This window comes from Symphalangus syndactylus, chromosome 10 (assembly GCF_028878055.3).
Source record: "Symphalangus syndactylus isolate Jambi chromosome 10, NHGRI_mSymSyn1-v2.1_pri, whole genome shotgun sequence".
Classification (NCBI taxonomy): domain Eukaryota; kingdom Metazoa; phylum Chordata; class Mammalia; order Primates; family Hylobatidae; genus Symphalangus; species Symphalangus syndactylus.
In genome coordinates, this window is record NC_072432.2 from 82,454,489 (window position 1) to 82,475,667 (window position 21,179).

Genomic DNA, 21,179 nt, shown 5'->3' on the forward strand with positions numbered 1-21,179 from the left:
ACATTAGATTAAAAAGCAGGTCTGGCCAGGCGCGATGGCTCATGCGTGTAATCCCAGCACTTTGAGAGGCCCAGGTGGGTGGCTCACTTGAGGTCAGGAGTTTGAGACTAGCCTGGCCAACATGGCAAGACTCTGTCTCTACTAAAAATACAAAAAGTAGCCGAGCATGGTGGCTTACACCTGTAATCCCAGCTACTGGGGAGGCTGAGGCAAGAGAATTACTTGAACCCAGGAGGTGGAGGTTGCAGTAAGCCGAGATCAGGCCACTGCACTCCAGCCTAAGTAACAGAGCAAGACTCTGTCTCCAAAAAAATAAAAAGTAGTTCAGTTTCAAACATGCTGGCCAGGTACAGTGGCTCACATCTGTAATCCCGGCACTTTGGAAGGCTAAGGCAGAAGGACTGCTTAAGCCCAGGAGTTCGAGACCAGCCTGGGCAACATAGCAAGACATCATCTCAATTTTTTAAAAAATGATACGAACTTGTTGAGTTGGAGATTCCTGTAGCACCTTCCCACAGGGAAGTCAATACTTCTGAGATAAGGAGAGAGGTTTAGGCTGGGAACAGGAGTTGGAGGTCACCACCACAAGAACGGAGGCAAAATTCCTAGGAGAGGACACCTCCACCTTTGGGAAGAGTTTAGAGCAGGAAGAGAAAGAAGCCAGGGACAGGACATTGGGCAACAATGGCAAAGAAAGAGAAACCCACAAAGGATATTGAGAGGGCAAGGTGAAGAAGATTGAAGGGAAGCCAGGACGGAGAGTATCATTGAAGCCAAGGTGAGGAGAACTTAGAGAAAGGAGTGGCCAGTCCTCAGCAGGAGCTGCAACGGTGATTTCAGATATCCCTTGAACTTCTACAGTGTCTTTAATTCTAAAATTGGAGACCCTAACTTGAAAACATAATGGCTTCTGTAGAATTCTTCAAAGATATCTTGAAGAGATGTCTTCCTAATTCTGGAAGTATCCTTGTATAACACCTTCACTTTATTTTTTTGATACTCATAAACCAAAGCATTATAAGATATTACAAGTCTGCAGTAGTTAAATATCAAATTTTGCTCTGGAAAAGCTTACCTGTAGCGTCAGATTGGAAACAGATATAGAATCCCTAATTCTCAATGAATTCTGACTGCACGTTAAACAATTCGTGGCTTTTAGATAAAAGTTCTATGTCCATTTTTCCTAAGAACTCCTGATAAAGGCCGGGCATGGTGGCTCATGCCTGTAATCCCAGCACTTTGGGAGGCCAAGGCAGGCAGATCACAATGTCAGGAGTTCGAGACCAGTCTGGCCAACATAGTGAAACCCTGTTTCTACTAAAAATACAAAAAATTGGCTGGGTGTAGTGGTGTGTGACTGTAATCCCAGCTACTCGGAGGCTGAGGCAGGAGAATTGCATGAACCTGGGAGGCGGAGGTTGCAGTGAGCCAAGATCACGCCACTGCACTCCAGCCTGGGTGACAGTGCGAGACTCCATCTCAAAAAGCAAACAACAACAACAAAAAACCTCCTGATAAAGTAACACGATAACACACAGACACTAACCTGTTAGGTACATAGTGGCAGGAAACTTCCTTGGGCTGGGCAAGGTTCTCAAGTCTTTTGGTCAGCTGAGCCTTCAAAGCACCCTGGGAAACAGGGCGAATAGGATCTTGATTTCCCCAAAACAGTTTTCTGTTAAGAAGCATACAGATAAAATGGTAAAAAAATTGATTGCTAATGAAAATATAAAAAATGACTTTTTTTTTTTTTGAGACAGTCTCAGCTCTGTTGCCCAGGCTGGAGTGAGTGCAGTGGCTCGATCTCAGCTCATCGCAACCTCTGCCTCCCAGATTCAAGTGATTCTCCTGCCTCAGCCTCCCGAGTAGCTGGGATTACAGGCATGCGCCACCACACCTGGCTAAGTTTTTAGTAGAGATAAGGTTTTACCATGTTAGCCAGGCTGGTCTCAAACTCCTGACCTCAAGTGATCCACCTGCCTCAGCCTCCCAAAAAGTGCTGGGATTGCAGGCGTGAGCCACTGTGCCTGGCCAGAAATGGCTCTTGATGGCTTTTATACTGACTTTACTTCATTTTAAGAACCATATCACAGAATCTTATGATTTCCAAGCATCTGAAATGAATATAATATTTATGGAAGTTAAACTATTACTGTTTAATCTGCTGTCTTAAAATGTGGTGACCAAAAATGAACCTACTAGAGATAGTTCTGTTTCTGCCATCAAGTAAACCCTGTGGTTTATACTCAGGTTGGCATAAAATGAGCATTCTAACTATCTACACTAGCCCCCCTGTTTTGAGTGAAGCTCTGTACCGGGTGGTTAGAAAATAAAATAGTAACAGAAGAGTATTAATAGCTATAACTTGTGGAATACTTATCCTTTGCCAGGCATTGTGCTAAGTACTTTACAGATATCAGTTCATTTAATTTCAACAGCCCTGTGAAATAGGGAGGATTACTGAACATGGGATGAACAGAAAAGGAGAAATCAGTAAGGAATTAACCTGAAATCTTCATGGAAGAAAGTAAAAAGCACAGATTGCCAGAAATGAGGCACATTCCACGTTGGGATAACAATGGGAAATGGAAATGACCAAGGCTTGAACCAGGAATATTTAGGGGGAAGCAGAATGTCACATGGGGAGGTAATTAAGCATCACTGCTGAAATGGGTAAGGAGGGCAGGAAAAGGCCTTGAGATGGAGGAGTAAGAAAAAGATACAGGCCAGGCGTGGTAGCTCATGCCTGTAATCCCAGCACTTTGAGAGGCTGAGGCAGGAGGATCACTTGAGCCCAGGAGTTAGAGACCAGCGTGGGCTACATGTGAAACCCAGTCTCTACAAAAAAATACCAAAAAATTAGCCAGCAATGGTGGCAGCATCTGTAGTCCCAACTACTTTGGAGGCTGAGGTGGGAAGATTGCTTGAGCCTGAGAGGTTGAGGCTGCAAGGCCATAATAAGCCAAGATCAATCACACCACTGCATTCCAGCCAGTGTGACAGAGCAAGACCCTGTCTCAAAAATAAATAAATAAATAAATAAATAAAAACCTCAGTAAACTTTTTATGACTTCACACATAATTAAATTTGCCCAACTAATTGACTTAATCCTTTAAAAAGACCCCATGTTTTCTTTTTTTGGCTTTGCTTATATTTTTAGATATAATCCTCCAGAATTATTATTAGAAATATGAATTAATATCCATGTTCCCTACCTTCTGCTGATTCCATTTTCTTTTCTTTTTTCTTTTTTTTTTTTTTTTTGAGATGGAGTCTCCCTCTGTCGCCCAGGCTGGAGTGCAGTGGCGCGATCTCGGCTCACTGCAAGCTCCGCCTCCCAGGTTCACACCATTCTCCTGCCTCAGGCTCCCAAGTAGCTGGCACTACAGGTGCCCGCCACCACGCCAAGCTAATTTTTTTTTTGTATTTTTAGTAGACACAGGGTTTCACCGTGTTAGCCAGGATGGTCTCGATCTCCTGACCTCATGATCCTCCTGCCTCGGCCTCCCAATCCATTTTCTAAATACGGCTCAAATCTGTCCATCTCTCCTCATTCCCACTGCTCCTTCTCTTCTCCATACTCCCATTATGTCCACTCCTTTCTCTACGCCACTGCCTAAGTGATCTTTCTAAATGCAAACTTGATCAAGTCAAGAGTGTCCACCTCTCCAGCCTATCTATTCTTTCAGATCATGTCTTAGTCTTTTGGAGATTTTTCCTTGCATAGTTTAGTGTTGTACAGAAGAGGTGCTCAATATTGTTTGATGGCCTTTTGCCTCCTTGCCCTCCTGAAATCAAAATAGGTCACCAGCAGCTCTACTGGAGCGACCTGCAAAAATTTGGGCAGGGATCTCGCTCTCATCAAGTCTGTTCAAGCCAGCACAGCCTGATATGGAAATATGGCCTCCATACATACTGTCAGTGTTTCTGTCAGTATGCAAAGATATCGGTTTTGTTAAATTGACTAAGTGATCTTCCTTGAATGGATTATGTGCGGCATGTACCCAGTGAAAGAAACCATGCTAGTTCTTTGTACATTAGATAAATTTTTTAAAAAACCACAAGAAAGGCCGGGTGTGGTGGCTTATTCCTGTAATCCCAGCACTTTGGGAGGCTAAGGCAGGTAGATTACTTGAGATTAGGAGTTCAAGACCAACCTGGTCAACATGGTGAAACCCCATCTCTACTAAAAATACAAAAATTAGCCGGGCATGGTGGCATGCACCTGCAATCCCAGCTACTTGGGAGGCTGAGGCAGAAGAATTGCTTGAATCCAGGAGGCAGAGGTTACAGTGAGCCAAGATAGCATAGCGCCACTGCACTCCAGCCTGCGTGGCAGAGACTCTGTCTAAAAAAAAAAAAACTACAAGAAAAACCACACAGTGGTTCGATGAATGAATGAATGGTGAAAACTGGGGATTCACCTGATAGTGACAGGCAGCACATATTAGAGAGGAGAGAATAACCACAAGGAGAATAAAAAGCAAATGCCAATGTTTAGGCCTTGAGTGAAGAGGGCCAGAGGAGGGAGATCCACATGGGGAAGACAGTAACTAGGCTCCCAAAGAAAGAAGTAGTGGGCAGGCTGGGTGCAGTGACTCACACCTGTAATCCCAGCACTTTGGGAGGCCGAGGCGGGCAGATCACCTGAGGTCAGGAGTTCGAGACTAGCTTGGCCAACATGGTGAAACCTCATCTCTACTAAAATACAAAAATTAGCCAGGTGTGGTGGCACATGCGTATAATCCCAGCTACTTGGGAGGCTGAAGCAGGAGAATCCCTTGAACCCAGGAGGTGGAGGCTGCAGTGAGCCAAGATCACGCCACTCCAGGCTGGGCGACAGAGCGAGACCCCATCTCAAAAAAAAGAAAGAAGTAGTGGGTAGAGGTGAGAGAACTATGTAATAGAAGTCAAAGAGGGGAAGAGTTTTAGAGCAGGATGCATAAAATATATCAAACCAAATATATTTTGATAAACCATAAAATATATCGAAAAGCATCAAATATAACTTAGACATCATAAAAGGATGAGCACTGAAAAACATCAAAAGACAAGAGGATTTGGCCAGGCCATTATCAGTGGTAATAACAGAGTGAAAAACATGTCTTCGGATAGGGGTAAATATAACAGCTCAGATGGAGAGAGGCTGGGAGGGTCAGGGATTAGGAAGCTGAGGTAATGTGTATATATATACTGGGTTTGCATCCAGTTTCAAATTCAAAGCAAAAGTTACCTTAGACACAACAATGAAATCAAGTGCATAAAATATGGTCCAAATGATGCCCTCCAAGAACTGAAACCTCATGAGATTATTAGCTGCTTAAAAATTTTGGCCACAAGTAAATATATAAACTTACTATGTACCCACAATATTTTTTTAATAAAACAAATTTTGGCCACAAGAACTAGAAAACACAGAGTATGAACAAAAGGCACTGAGGATAATGTACAAAGCAGGATATTTGGCTTAAAGTAAGTTAGAAGGAAAAGACCAATAGGGTGAGAAAGAGCAGAGACTTTACAGTCAAGAAAAATTTGGTGGCTGGGCGTGGTGGCTCACGCCTGTAATCCCAACACTTTGGGAGGCCGAGGCAGGTGGATCACCTGAGGTCAGGAGTTCGAGACCAGCCTGGCCAACATGGTGAAACCCTGTCCCTACAAAAGTACAAAAATTAGCCGGGCATGATGTTCGATGCCTGTAATCCCAGCTACTCGGGAGGCTGAGGCGGAAGAATCACTTGGAACGGCGAGGCTTAGGTTGCAGTCAGCCAAGAACGTACTACTGCACTCCAGCCTGGGCAACAAGAGGAAACTCCATCTCAAAAAGAAAAAAAAAAAGAAAAATTTGGAGGTAAACTTCATCAAGAAGTGGGGAGGCTAACCAACAGGCTAAAGTAGCATATTATATACAGATAATGTACCACTTTACTGCCAGCATTTTAAAAATTACCTGTTTAGCAGTTACATGGCTAGTAATATCAAGAAAATAAAAATGTAATCTTCTATGGTCCATATCCAGGACTTGACCCCAGAGGATAGGATCTTTATCCATACCACACCTGTCTGATGGATCCATGAAATAGAACCAAGTCTGACACCATCACAATTACCCACAGAATTCTAGAATAATGGAACTAGAAGGATTTTTGGGGGTTCAGTGTTCAATCACCCCATTCTGCACAGCTAAAACTCTAGTCTGTTTCAGATTTCCAGATTTAGAAAACACAAAACAGCTCTCATTTCCATTTCCAGAGTTTTATTGTTCTGAAATCGTATAATCTCTCCCATCATAACAAATATTTATTTAGCTTTCCTCTCTTTAAAATGCTTTATGTACTTTTTGAATTTAGAAATCAGCCTTCAAACTTTCTTTGCCGTCTAGTCTGGCCAACCAAAAATTATGTGAATGTTTCCTCATAGGATACATCTTTCTTTTAATAATTTTCTTTGCTGGCCTTTGAGACTCTCTCTTTCCTGGTTCTCTTCTAGCAGCTCTCTGTTTCTTTTTTGTTTGTTTGTTTCTTTTTTTTTTTTTTTTTGAGACAGAGTCTCCCTCTGTCACCTCTGTCACCTGGGCTGGCATGCAGTGGCGCGATCTCAGCTCACTGCAACCTCAGCCTCCCAGGCTTAAGCAATTCTCCTGCCTCAGCCTCTCGAATAGCTGGGACTACAGGCACGTGCCACCATGTCCAGCTAATTTTTGTATTTTTATTAGAGACAGGGTTTCACCATGCTGGCCAGGCTGGTCTCAAACTCCTGACGTCAAGTGATCCACCCGCCTTGGCCTCTCAAAGTGCTAGAATTACAGGCGTGAGCCACGACACCCGGCCTCTCTCTCTTCAGCATTTCTTTCACAACTCAAACAATGGCACGTGCTCCAGGCTTCCAATCTCTTCCATATTATTATTATTTTTATTATCTAGAGATGGAGTCTCTCTCAGTCGCCCAGGCTGGATTGCAGTGGCACAATCTCGGCTCACTGCAACTGCCACCTCCCAGGTTCAAGCAATTTTCCTGCCACAACCTATCTCAAGTAGCTGGAATTACAGGTGCGTGCCACCACGCCTGGCTAATTTTTGTATTTTTAGTAGAGATGGGGTTTCGCCACGTTGGCCAGGCTGTCTTGAACTCTTGACCTCAGGTGATCCACCCATTCCAGCCTCCCAAAGTGTTGGGATTACAGGCGTGAGCCACTGCGCCCATCCTCAATGTTATTTTATTATTACTAAATACTGGCAAATCCCAAATGAGTCTCTCCAGTTATTCTCAAGTAGTCTCCTGAGTGCTAAATCCATATTTCCAGATACTTACTGAATGTCTCAAAATCATCTGCATGACCTAATGTATCTTCCTCCCAAACCTATCCCCCTGTTGTATTTTCTTTTGCAGTTGTAATAACATTGTCTACCTTATTTCTAAAGACAGAAAACTAGAAATCATATTTTACTCCTTCCTCAGACGTCTGTAATTCATTTGTCACTAGGTCCTGTCCATCTATGTTTTGACTCTAACCTTTGTCTCAACCCTTAAGGCCAATGTTTTAGGATAGGCTATCATTATTTCTCTCCTGCATTATTTTAATAGCCCCAAATTATCTTCTGGCCTCTGGTTTTCTATGCCATCAAAGGAATTGTGCCTTTCTAAAATAGACAGGGTGATATAATGGAAAGAAACGGGCTTTGTGGGCAATGGATGTAGATTCAAATCCAAGTTGAATTGAGTAAGTTACTTAATTTTTCTAAACTTTACTCCCTAATCAAATAATGTCTCCAATTTTTCTGTTGGTTTCAAATAGGGTGGGTTGAGTGTTCCAAGATTTTGACAGTTCTAATAATATTCATTAACATCTCTCTTATCAGTGTATAGTGTATACCTCTACTGAATATATATGTGTGTGTTCCTATCCATGAATAAGAGAATTTAATGCATACTATATTTTTAGTTTTAAGCCTCTTAAAACTTAGTCTTTAGAGCATAGCAAAGTTGCAAGATACAGCATTAATATACAAAAGTCTACTGATTTTTTTATATGCCAACAAAGAACAATTGGAATTTGAAATAAAAAACACAATGCTATTTACATTAGCATTGCAAAAAATTAAATACATAAGCATAATTCCAAAAAAATACATATAAGATCTATATGAGGAAAACTACAAAACTCTAATGAAATAATCAAAAAAGAGCTATATAAATGGAGAGGTATTCAATATTCGTGGATAGGAAGACTCAATATTAAGATATCAATTATTCTTGGCTTGGTTTATATATTCAATGCAATCCCGGTAAAAATCCTAGCAAGTTACTTCATGGATATTGACAAACTGATTCTATAGTTCATATAGAAAGACAAAAGACCCAGAATAGTCAACATAATATTCAAGAACAAAGTCAGAGGACTAACACTATCTTACTTCAAGACTTACAAAGCTACATTAATCAAGGCAGTGTGGTATTGGTGAAAGAAGAGACAGATGAATGGGATAAAATACAGATCCTATAAGTAGATCCACACAAATATAGCCAAAGGATTGAAGGCAATCCAATCAAGAAATGATAGTCCTGGCCAGGCACGGTGGCTCATGCCTGTAATCTCAGCCCTTTGGGAGGCCGAGGTGGGCAGATCACCTGAGGTCGGGAGTTCGAGACCAGCCTAACCAACATGGAGAAACCCCATCTCTACTAAAAACACAGAATTAGCCAGGCGTGGTGATGCCTGCCTGTAGTCCCAGCTACTCGGGAGGCTGAGGCAGGAGAATCACTTGAACCCGGGAGGTGGAGGTCACCGTGAGCTGAGATTGCACCATTGCACTCCAGCCTGAGCAACAAGAGTGAAATTCCATCTCAAAAAAAAAAAAAAAAAAGAAATGATAGTCTTTTCAACAAACGGTGCTGGAACAACTGGACATCTACATGCAAAAATAAATAATCTAGACACAGACCTTGCACCTTTCATAAACATTAACTCAAAATGTGTCTAGATGTAAATATAAAATACAAAAATATAAAACTTTCAGGAGTTTTATAGAAAAACACACAGGAGAAAATCCAGGTGACTTTAGATTTAGCAATGAGTTTTTAGAAACAACACCAAAAGCATGATTCACAAAAGAAAAAATCAGTAAATTGAACTTCATAAAAATTAAAATTTCTATTTTGTGAAACACACTGCTAAGAGAATGAAAAGCTAAACTATAGACTGAGACAATATTTGCAAAACAAATATCTGATAAAGGATTGGCATCCAAAACATACAAAGAACACTTAAAACTCAACAATAACAAATAGCCCAACTAAAAAATGGGCAGAAGAACTGAACAAACACCTTACCAAAGAAGATATACAAACAAGCAAATATGCTCAACATCAGTTCATTAGAGAATTGCAAATTAAAACAATGAGATACCACTACACACCTATTAGATGGCTAAAATCCAAACACTGACAACACCAAATGCTGACAAAGATGGGGAGCAACAGGAACTCTCCTTCATTGCTTGTTAAAATGCAAAATGGTAGTCATCTTAGAAGAGCTTAGTAGTTTCTTACAAAGTTAAATATACTCTTACCATATTATCCAGCAATTTACCCAAATTAGCTAGAAACTTAAATATACCAAAAAAACCTGCATGTGAATGTTTATAGCAGCTTTATTCATAATTGACAAATATTGGAAGCAACCATGATGCCCTTAAATAGGTAAATGGATAATCTATGATACACCTATACAACTAAATAGTACCCACATCAATAGAATATAATCTTAAAAAGAAATGAGCTATCAAGACAAAAAAAACATAAAGGAATCTTAAATGCATATTACTAAGTAAAAGAAGCCAATCTGAGAGATTACATACCATACAGTTCCAACTATATGACTTTCTAGAAGACAAAACTATAGAGACAGTAAATAGATCAGTAGTGGCCAAGGGTTTGAAGAGGGAGGAAAGAGGAAAAGAAATGAATAGTTGGAACACAGGTAATTTCTAGGGCTGTGAAACTGTCCTGTATGATACTATAGTGGTGGATACATTATACATTTGTCAAACCCATAGAGCTGCACAACACAAAAAGTGAACCTTAATGTAAACCATAGGCTTTAATCGGTAAAAATATATCAATATTGGCTCATCAATTTTAACAATTGTACCACAATAATGCAAGATGTTAGTAGTAGGAAAAACTAGGGGGAGGGGTGGTAAATATGGAAACTCTGTACTTTCTGCTCAATTTTTCTGTAAACCCAAAACTGCTCTAAAAATTAAAGTATATTAATTTTGTTTAAAAAAAAAGCAATAGGACAGGTATGGTGGCTCACGTCTGTAATCCCAACACTTTGGGAGGCCAAGATGGGAGGATTACTTGAGCACAGGAGTTTGAGGCCAGCCTGGGAAACATAGGGAGACCCCTGTCTCCACAAAAAAATTTAAAAATTAGTTGGGCAACGTGGCACACACATGTGGTCCCAGATACTCAGGAGGCTGAGGTGGGAGAATCACTTGAGCCTGGGAGGTCAAGGTTGCAGTAAGCCGTGATTGCACCATAGCACTCCAGCCTGAGCAACAGAGTGAAACCCTGTCTCAAAAAAAAAAAAAAAAAAGCAATAGGAGATCCAAAAAATATTCAAGCTTGACTCAGGAGCCAAAGAAGAAAAAGGGGAGTCCCTTGGCCAGGCATGAAAGGACTAAGGGTCCAGCTTGCTGGAGACCCAGAGGACAGGTGTGTTCCAATAAGAGGCTTAGAGGTATCAAGATTAGTGTTAGCAGCCTTAGAGATACAGGCAGCCAAGTTGGACTTGGAGAATGCACAAAAAGTTTCAAAGGAGTGTGGAGTCACACCCTTGAGCAGTGGTTCTCAAGTCTGTCTGCCTATAGAATCATCTGGGGAGCTTTTAACTCCCAAAGTCTATGGCACACCCCACATCAACTAAATCAGGATTTTTGGGGAAAGCACTCGGTCATTATTAAAGTTCCCCAGGTGATTCCAATGTACAGCCGAATTTAAGAACCACTGACTAAGGGTTAGCCTTTTACATGCTGACTACGATGAGGTGACAATATTGGTTCAGAGGATCTAGTTAAGTAGAGGTGGATGGATAAATAATACTTACCTGTTTTATGTAATGAACACTATCATCACAAACAAGACCATACAATATTGCCTTACCTGTCTGGAGTTCCCCATTGCTTTTTAGGCTTTGAAAGATTTGAGGTTCTCTTCCTAGAAAAACTGACAAATAGCAGCTGATTAATTCGAAGAGAATGCTTAAGAAATGTGGTTATATTAGATGACTCCTACTCAAACAAATCCCATATTGGGGGAAAAAAAAAGAAGAACTAAAACCAATGCTATATTTGATGTGATTTGAAGAGTGCTAAAAGGCTCAAAGTATCCACACATTCTTTGGACCCAACATTCTCACTTCTAGAATTACTAATATAGCACATAATAAAATTAAGACAATAAATTTTGCAACCAAAGAATATATTGTCTCCAGAAGACCCGAGGTAAAATGGACAGTTGTTAACAGGAAAAACCTCAATCAGTCTATTAAGGTCATTTGTAGACGGCTTGGTGGCACTGAATTCTGAAGAGATTGTACAGACAAATTTCAGGCAGAATATCTGGCTTTGGAAAAACTATGAAATAGGCAAAATACACTTTTGGTACCACTCAATCCCCTCTGTGCCTCACTCTGCTCCCTTGAACCTTGCCTAATTTTTCTTAATCCACTTGTAGCAGAGAGAGTTTGTGCCCTCCAAGTGTCCATGTGTTACCCTACATTTCCCAGCCTCCTTTGCAGTTGTTTGGAGTGACATAACTGTCACGTCTAATTTCAGCAAGAGTACTGGGTATCACATAAGAGCTAGTGTGTCTCTTCCACTTTGCTCTTTCCCTGTTGCGGGGACCTAGAAGCCACATATCCTAGATAGCAGAGCTACAAGGTAGAGGAGGGCCAATCAATTCACACTTGACTCTGGCAGGAGGGAGAAATAAACTTTTATTGCGTTAAGTCATTGAGAGTTCTGTATCTTGTTTGTTAAGGTAGCATTGTCTATCCTATGCAGACTAATACACCACCTATGTTGTGGTGACTCATATTACAACTGTGTATGGCCTTGGTTGGAGTCTGAAGGGCCCAATACATAACAACTCTTTTGGTCTCCCATCTTTAGAAACCAACTGAAACACAGGCACAGGAGTCAGACAAATAGAATAAAAATACTATCTGTTATTGAGAAAACCACATCGAAATGAGTAGTTTGAATCCCTGACACCCCCGAATTGAACTGACATCCCAAAGCTGCAGGCCTCCTCCTGTAGGGGCTAAACTTGCTATGTGATAGAAAGTAGATCACAAAGATCCTTGTACAGATTGATGCACCATCTTACAGATCACTGTATAGACAGGCAGGCCCCAAAGAAAAACGGTCCCAGAAGGGACCAATTCTCTCTCCCAAACCTATCAAACAGATGTCACTCCTACCCCATGGAAAGTCTAATGAAAGAGTGAGGCAGGAGGCCAGGAGAATTACTCAAAGGAAATGCTTCGATGTATGATGAGGGAGGTGATAAGGAAAAGCATCCCCCTAACACTTGCCTGAGCTCCTTAATGGGCTCCAGACTCTTTTAGAACAAGCCCTAGCCCTGGTGTCAGGTAGGATTCAGTCACTGACACAGCACATACAAGGCATGATGTGAAGAAATGGCCTTCCTAATTAAGTGGTGATTGATGCACCGTGGGAGGAGGCAGCAGGGGAGAGGGGGCTCAATAGTCAGCAGCTCCCAAGGTTGCACATTTGTATAACCTCTCAGCCTTTTTTTTTCTGTTAGAGACAGGATCTCACTATGTTTCCCACACTGGAGTGCAATGGCATGATCACAGCTCCCTGCAGCCTCGAACTACTACCCGAAAACCTCCTGAGTAGCTGGGACTACGGACACCATACCGGGCTAATTAGGCACAGCACATTTGCATAAAAACAAACTTTTTAAAGGATACAGGGATAGATAATAGAGATGGCACAATTTCCTCACATGATGGCCCCGAATTAACAGATCAAAGAGAAACAAGAAGCAGTAAGAAATAACAATAATGAAAAACTTTTTTGAAACCACACTCGTCACAGCCTTTTTAAGTATAAACATTTACGAGACACAAACTATCCAGTCACAGGAAAGCTTGCTCACTTAGCATACATTATTTATTTTAGGTACTGTGGTATTTTGAGTGGATACTTGGTAATATTCAGTAAATGTTAATTCTACCCGCTCTACTCCTCAGCCACCTGACAACCGTGGGAAAGTGACATAATTTTGCTGAATTTCATTTTCTCTCGGTAAAATCTAGTCGATATATCTGTCCTATCTACTTTTCAGAATTCTTGTGAGAAGACCTATTTTTTTAACTGAAAACCATTACACAAAAATAAGGTAGTAGTATTTGCTGCCTGAATAAGGAAGGGGGAAAAAACTAGAAGCATGGTAAATACAGCCAGCTGTGGTGGTTCACGCCTATAATGCCAACACTTCAGGAGGCTGAGTGAGAAGGATCACCTGAGGTCAGGAATTTGGGACCAGCCTGGGCAACATAGTGAGATCTATCGCTACAATAAAATTTTAAAAATAAATGTTAAAACATAAAATACAAAATAAGTCTGAATAATAACCATACATGTAAATGAGCTAAACAATAACAATAAATATGAATGGTTTTGACCTACTTCTTTAAAAAGTAGATGAAAATAAAATCTGGTATTATTATACTTTTCACCTACATGAACCATTGATATGAACCCTTGGTATTTCTCCCTAATGATTTTATAGGATGAGTATCTTTTATCCAAAATGCTTGGGACTAGAACTATTTGGAATTTTTGATATTTTCAGATTTTGAAATATCTGTACATACACAATGAGGTATCTTGGGGATGAGACCCAAGTCTAAACACAACATTCATTTATGTTTTATATACATCTTACACACATAGCCTGAAGATAATTTTACATAATATTTTAAATAATTTTGTGTGTGAAACAAAGTTTGTGGTAAGTACTTATGTATGAAATTTTCCACTTGTGGTGTTATGCCCATGCTCAAAAAGTTTCAGATTTTGGAGCATTTGGGATTTTAGATTTTCAGATTAGGGATGCTCAACCTGTATTCTGTCTCCTCTTCTAACTGTATCTTAGCCAAACAAAGGGTAAGCATCGGTTTTCACGAGGCATTTATTGTTGTGCATTATATGCACATATACACATATACTTTTTTCTTTTCTTTTTTTTCATAAAGGGCACTTTCTTGAAAAGTCATTAGCTACTGTACTTGAATTAGAGGCAAGGGAGATTGGGATACAATGAACTGGAGCTTCACAAAATCTGTGATTTGAGATTGTCAGTGCAGAATCCCAAATCCCTCAGAGGTTCAGATCTACTAAGTAGCAAGTCAAGTACCTAGCAAACAAGTGAAAAACTAAGTGAATAGAAGTGTTTCCTGGCTAGGCGCCATGGCTCACCCCTGTAATCCTGGCACTTTGGGAGGCCGAGCCGGGCAGATCACGAGGTCAGGAGATTGAGACCATCCTGGCCAACATGGTGAAACCCCATCTCTACTGAAAATACAAAAATTAGCTGGGTGTGGTGGCGCATGCCCATAATCCCAGCTGCTCGGGAGGCTGAGGAAGGAGAATCACTTGAACCCAGGAGGCAGAGGTTGCAGTGAGCCGAGATCATGCCACTGCATTCCAGTCTGGGGAACAGAGTGAGACTCTGTCTCAAAAAAAAAAAAGGAAAGAAAAGAAAAGAAAGAAAAGGACCTTATGACACAGGGAAAGCCTAGGAATGTCCTTTTTGAAAACCCCAAGGTAGACCCACGTCAAATGAATCTGCCCCATCCAGATTGGCTGGCCTATTAATTTAGGTCTGTGAAAATAGTACTATAACTACATCTTACCATTTCCTTACAAAGTCACAGGAAACAGGATTTGCTAAAAGAAAACAAAAGTAAAAGCAAAAATTAGATTCAACAGGAATCAAAGATATGATTAAGATAGCATCACAAATTAAAAGAGGAAGGAGTTAGAAAAAAATATTTGGGGAAATGGCCAACTGAAATATATCATACTATGTACCAAAATAAACCACAGGTAAATCAAGGAGTTAAATATTTTAAAAACTGAATTAGAGGAAACAGGAGAATATCTACTTGATCCCTGGATTTTAATCTTCTAGAGTTAAAGCTGGCAAAAGATATAAAGGACAATATAAATAGATTAAAATACTTAAAATTTCTGCGTCAAAAATTAAAACTTAAAGATGACAAAAATTTGGAGGAATATTTGGCAATAAATATGATAAAGGGTTAATAATCTTAACATTTGAAGAGTATAAATGTACAGATTATAAGAAAAACACTAAGGTAAGTGTCAAAATTAGACAAAGGATGAGAACAGAATTCACATATGAAGATATATAAAGGGCTAATAACAAACATAAGTAAAAGTTCATCAGCACTACAGGAAAGGTAAAAAAAAAAAAAAACAAAAAAACAGAAAGAGAATGCTCAAACTTGCTTATAATCAAAACAATGCGAAAAATGAGATTTTTCTTTAAACTAGCAAATTGGCAAATTTTTTTTGCAAATTATAAAGATGTTGGAAGGGTAAGATGAAATGAGTCCTTCTGTGCATTGCTGGTAAAAGTCTAAATTAGTATATTTTATGAAAAATAATTTGATAGTGTAAGTCAGTAATGTTTACACGCCTTAGTCCTATTTATAGAAATGGACCCTAAAGAAATACTTCAAGTGTGGGCAAAGATTTATGCAGAAAATCTTCACTGTGGTATCTTTAACAGTGGGAAATTAGGTAATCCTGAAATGTCCAAAACAGAAGAAATGGTAAAGATAATGAAAAATCTTGTTTAGAAGCTGGTTTGTTTTTGTTTTGTTTTGTTTTGTTTTTTAATGTGGAAAAATGTAGGTGATCCCACAGGCCTTATAATGATGGACTGCTCCAGAGTCTTTTCTTGGGAGTTTTTAATCCCATCTAAAAGTTTTCAAATAACATTGTCTAGAATGTTTTCGGTAAAGAAAAGTGGGTGCGCCACAGCATCAGACAGACATGGCTCAAACCTAAGTTTTGTTGCTTACTCCACTGTACAATCTTGGGTAAATTAATTTCTCAGGGATTTAGTTTTCCCTTCTCAGATAGGAGGATTAATAGGTCTGTGTAAAGATTAGTGATAAGCAGCCGGGCGCAGTGGCTCATGCCTGTAATCCCAGCACTTTGGGAGGCCGAGGCAGGCAGATCACCTGAGGTCAGGAGTTCGAGATCAGCCTAGCCAACATGGTGAAACCCTGTCTCTACTGAAAATACAAAAATTAGCCACTCATAGTGGTGTGCGCCTGTAATCCCAGCTACTCGGGAGGCCGAGGCAGGAGAATCGCTGCAACCTGGGAGGCGGAGGTTGTAGTGAGCCAAGATTGCACCACCGCACTCCAGCCTGGGCGACAAGAGCAAAACAACTCCATCTCAAAAAAAAAAAAAAAAAAGATTAGTAATAAAACAAGATTAGTGTATACATGTACATCACTTACATATATTATGTATAGCATCTTGCATATAGTAGATGAATGGTAGTTACAATTATTGGTTACAACTTCAGTGTATCAATGGCTTAAATAGAGCACCGTAGGCAACACAGTTAACTATTCAACGAACTTGTGATTTGGCTCCTATAGGCAAGCATGCTGCCAGTATGGAGAGAACACAAATGAGGAAGGTCTCTCTTCTCAAAAAGTTTACGCTCCAGTGAGAGGCAGGCTATGAATTTAAACAAAAAAAAGTAAATGGAACTTTTAAATTCAGATATTTTCTGTGGTTCCAGACCTAAGGGAAAAGGGAGAGTAGTCTACAAAAATGTCCCTCGCAGCCAGCCGTGCTGTCATCCATGAAAGTTGCAGCGCTTATTCTATGGGCTTTTTATGTATTACCAACCTTGCCTTTCAGCTTTATGACCTGACACAGGTTATAGAGTCAGTAAAAAACTGAATCAGTCCTAAAAGACCATCTATAAGTACTGATAATGTGAATGAATAACTCTTTGCTATTGCTCTTTCATGCTATAATTTCTCCTATAGGTAAAGTTTTCACTCTTTATTTTAGAAAACACACTTTTGATGTTATCTCACTAATTGGCAGGATGAAATAGCTCTCAGGTGGCTGTTGTTAGCTAATGTCCCAAGCAAAGCGGTGTTATAGTGGTTTCCAAATTTGTCCACAGATTAGAATCACCTGGAGCTCTCTTACAAACTACAAGTCCCAGGCCACATCTCAGACCAATTAAGTCACAATCTCTGGGGAAGGGACACAGGCATCAGCATTTTTTGAAGCAGACAAATTTGGGAACTGCTATGATATCATTTAATGGCTGAGACCACTGGCTCTGGAATCAGAGTTCCCGGAACCAAATTTTGGCTCTAACTTCTGATCTAAGGCAAGTTTATTTAGGCTCTCTGCAACCAAGTATTTTCACTACTGAGTTCTTGCTTCAAAAAGTTGTTAGAGAAAAGTTAAATAATACAAGGAAAGCATTCTGCATAGTGTCCAAAACACAGTAAATACACCATAAATGATATCCATTATTAATTCTAAGAATTTAGGAATTAAGATTCTGCTTAAATTTCTGTGAATTAAAAAAATGTGGCCGGCACGGTGGCTTATGCCTATAATCCCAACACTTTGGGAGGCCGAGGTAGGTGGATCACCTGAGGTCAGGAGTTCAAGACCAGCCTGGCCAACATGGCGAAACCCCATCTCTACTAAAAATAACAAAAATTAGCTGGGTGTGGTGGCGGGCGCCTGTAATCCCAGCGACTCAGGAGGCTGAGGCAGGAGAATCGCTTGAACCCAGGAGGCAGAAGTTGCAGCGAGCAGAAATCGTGCCATTGCACTCCAGCCTGGGGGACAAGAGCGAAACTCCATCTCAAACAAACAAACATAAACAAAAATGTTTAAATAATTGTTAAGAAAGTGTTTACTATTAAGGGTTCCAACTGCTTTTTTTTTTTTTTTTTTTTTTGAGAGAGGGTCTCTCTGTTGCCCAGGCTAGAGTGCAGTAGTGCAATCATCACTCACTGCAACCTCCACCTCCCCAGTTCAAGTGATTCTCATGCCTCAGTCTCCCGAGTAGCTGGGACTACAGGTGTGTGCCACCAAGCCAGGCTAATTTTATTTTTTGTAGACAGGGTCCCACTGTGGTGCCCAGGCTGGTCTTGAACTCCTGGGCTCCAGCAATCCTCCTACCTTGGCCTCCCAAAGTGCTGGGCATGAGTAACCACACCTAGCCATGAAAATTATTAGTAAAATGTTAAACCTACTTTGTAAACATGTACTCACATGTATTTTCATTGGTTTATGTGTTTCTACCCTCCCTTCATTTCTAAAAGGATTCGAGGTTGCTTACATAAACAGACTACAATAGGATATTTCTGTTTTTAGATGAAAAACTCAAGGAAAGAGAAAAATAATCAGGAGAAGGGAAAGAAAAATAAGGGAAGCATAGATAATAAAGCCTAGCATAGTCGTATCAGAGCATTCTACCAGGGAAAGAAAGACACCAGCTGTTCCTAACACTGGACTCTTTTAGGAGGAGGGTGGAGCAGGGGCTTCTTCACCATGTATTTCTTTCTTGTGTTTGTTTTCTCTCTCATAGATTAGTCAATCACATGCAAATGTCAGTAGCCCGGCCGCAGACTGTAGGATTTACACTGACACAGCTGCGCCAGGCGGGTCTGTGTGGGCAGCGCTGTCTTCAGTGGCATAGGACGGGCTCGATGGCCCCGGGCGTGCTGGCCACCACCTTGCGGACAGTCGTCTCGGGGACACAGAAGCGCAGCCTGCGATGGGCTTTCCTGTTGAGAATGCTACCGTTGCTGAGCTTTCTGGTCAGTGTTGTAGAGGATGACGTAGTTGTGCAGGTCCACAAGCGGGTCTGGAACTGCTCCACAGTCTCCCTCCCGCCCTCGGGCCAGGTGGCGCTCCAGACGGCGGAGCCAGAGCGCGTGCGGCCGGCATCCAGGCCACCAGGGGGCGCAGGTTGGCAGCGGCTTGAGGGCTGCGGGGCACGGCCTAGTGGCGCCCAGCAACTCGAACTGCGACACACGTTGAAATTTAAAAAAAACAATCTCTCGGATGAGGTCTTAACTGGTGTTAGGCAAGGAGCAACATAAATTATAAAACGCTGGTGGAAAGCCAAATAGAACCCTATTTTTTTTACGTTTTTTTCCCCTCTTCAAAGTTTACTCCTGATTTGTGTTGCATGAAACTAAGTTAAAAAAATAAAGTTTCCAGTGAAGTACTATAAATGACTGAGTATGAGGGATGATTTTCCCCAAAATTTATTCTTCAGTAAAGATTACCTTATATGCAAGCTCTTAAAAGAACCTATCTTAAGAGGTACTTTGTCAATTGCTTTATTTTCTCAACAAAGAACTGAGCAAGGAAAACGTATTGGGGCCGGTCACGGTGGCTCACACCTGTAATCCCAGCACTTTGGGAGGTCAAGGCGGGCGGATCACTTGAGCTCAGGAGTTCGAGACCAGCCTGGCCAACATGGTGAAATTCCATCTCTACAAAAAATACAAATATTAGCTGGGTATGGTGGCTCACATCTGTAATCCCAGCTACTCGGGAGGCTGAGGCACGAGAATCACTTGAGCCCAGGAAGCAGAGGTTGTTGCAGTGAGCCTAGGTAGGGCCATAGCACTCCAGCCTGGGCGAGAGAGCAAGACTCCATCTCTCTCTCTCTCTCTCTCTCTCTCTCACACACACACACACACACACACACACTCAATATATGCTAGAACGGGAAAAGTAGAGTTCTCCCTACCAAAATTAATAGGTTATGCGAAGGAAAGGAATAAGAAATTCAAAACAGATTTAGTAATTATTCTTGGGAATATAATCTCATAATCCTAAATGCTAGGTGTTGTTCTAAAGCTTTAAACATTATTTTATGTATTTATTTATGTATTTATTTATTTATTTTTTTGAGACAGAATCTGACTCTGTCACCCAGACTGGAGTGCAGTGGCGCAATTGGCTCACTGCAACCTCTGCCTCCCGGGTTCAAATGATTCTCGTGCCTCAGCTCCCAAGTAACTGGGACTATAGGTGCACACCACCACACCTGGCAAATCTTTGTATTTTTAGTATAGAAGGGGTTTCGCCATGTTGGCCAGGCTGGTCTCGAACTCCTGGCCTCAAGTGACCACCAGCCTCTGCCTCTCAAAGTGCTGGGATTACAGGTGTGAGCCAACATGCCCAGCCCTAAACTTTATTTTAAAAAGCAAAACATGGCCGGGCGTGGTGGCTCAGGCCTGTAATCCCAGCACTTTGGGAGGCCAAGTTGGGCAGATCACGAGGGCAGGAGGTCGAGACCATCCTGGCTAACACGGTGAGACCCCATCTCTACTAAAAATACAAAATATTAGCCTGGCGTGGTGGTGGACGCCTGTAGTCCCAGCTCCTCGGGAGGATAAGGCAAGAGAATGGCGTGAACCCAGGAGGTGGAGCTTTCATTGAGCCAAGATCGCACCACTGCACTCCAGCCTGGAGACTCCGTCTCAAAAAAAAAGCAAAACATAAACACAAAACGCAATAAACCACATACTGGTTGTATTGTAAAGGTACAAGTACACCTACAGGATGAATTTTTTTTTTAAAGTTCCTACTTCTACATGACATGAATGGGTTCTGATGGCTTGTGATAATTTCCAGTGACAGCATCAAACACAGGTTCAAAGGGACCCTGTCTTACTCCTAATAAAATAACGGAATCTAATAAAATAATGGTATCTAGGCAATGAACAAGACTGGTTGTTAAAACCATTAGGTGAAAGGTGGATTGGAACTAACGTTGAGGGATCAGGGCTGACCTCACCTGAACCCATTCATCAATCTTACATTCCCCACAAGTGGGACAGCCAGAGGCATGCGCCTTACTCACAGTGTGATGCTAGAGGAAGAGCACGTTCAGCACCACCTATCAAAGAACCTTGCCAAAACTAATTTATTCTGAGTTGAAGCAAGCCTCTTAATCTGTAATATGGGATATTTTACCAAATTTTCCTGACAAATAAATGGTGTTTCTGAAAGGGAGAGAGGACAAGGTCTAT

The 21,179-nt window shown here is 41.1% G+C and overlaps 1 protein-coding gene across 5 annotated transcripts in view; it reads right to left on the reverse strand.

The window, feature by feature from the left end:
• SPMAP2L (sperm microtubule associated protein 2 like) overlaps positions 1-21,179 on the reverse strand; it is a 75,796-nt gene that overhangs the window by 39,966 nt on the left and 14,651 nt on the right. For 4 of the 5 annotated variants that reach the window (XM_063610448.1, XM_063610450.1, XM_055294633.2 and 1 more), the window contains 3 exons: positions 14,955-14,988; positions 11,168-11,230; positions 1,547-1,675 (listed from right to left, as the gene is read on the reverse strand). In XM_063610448.1, coding sequence (XP_063466518.1) covers positions 1,547-1,675; positions 11,168-11,230; positions 14,955-14,988 — 226 coding nt within the window. The remainder of the gene's footprint in view (positions 1-1,546; positions 1,676-11,167; positions 11,231-14,954; positions 14,989-21,179) is intronic. The other variant, XM_063610451.1, reaches the window with a different exon arrangement.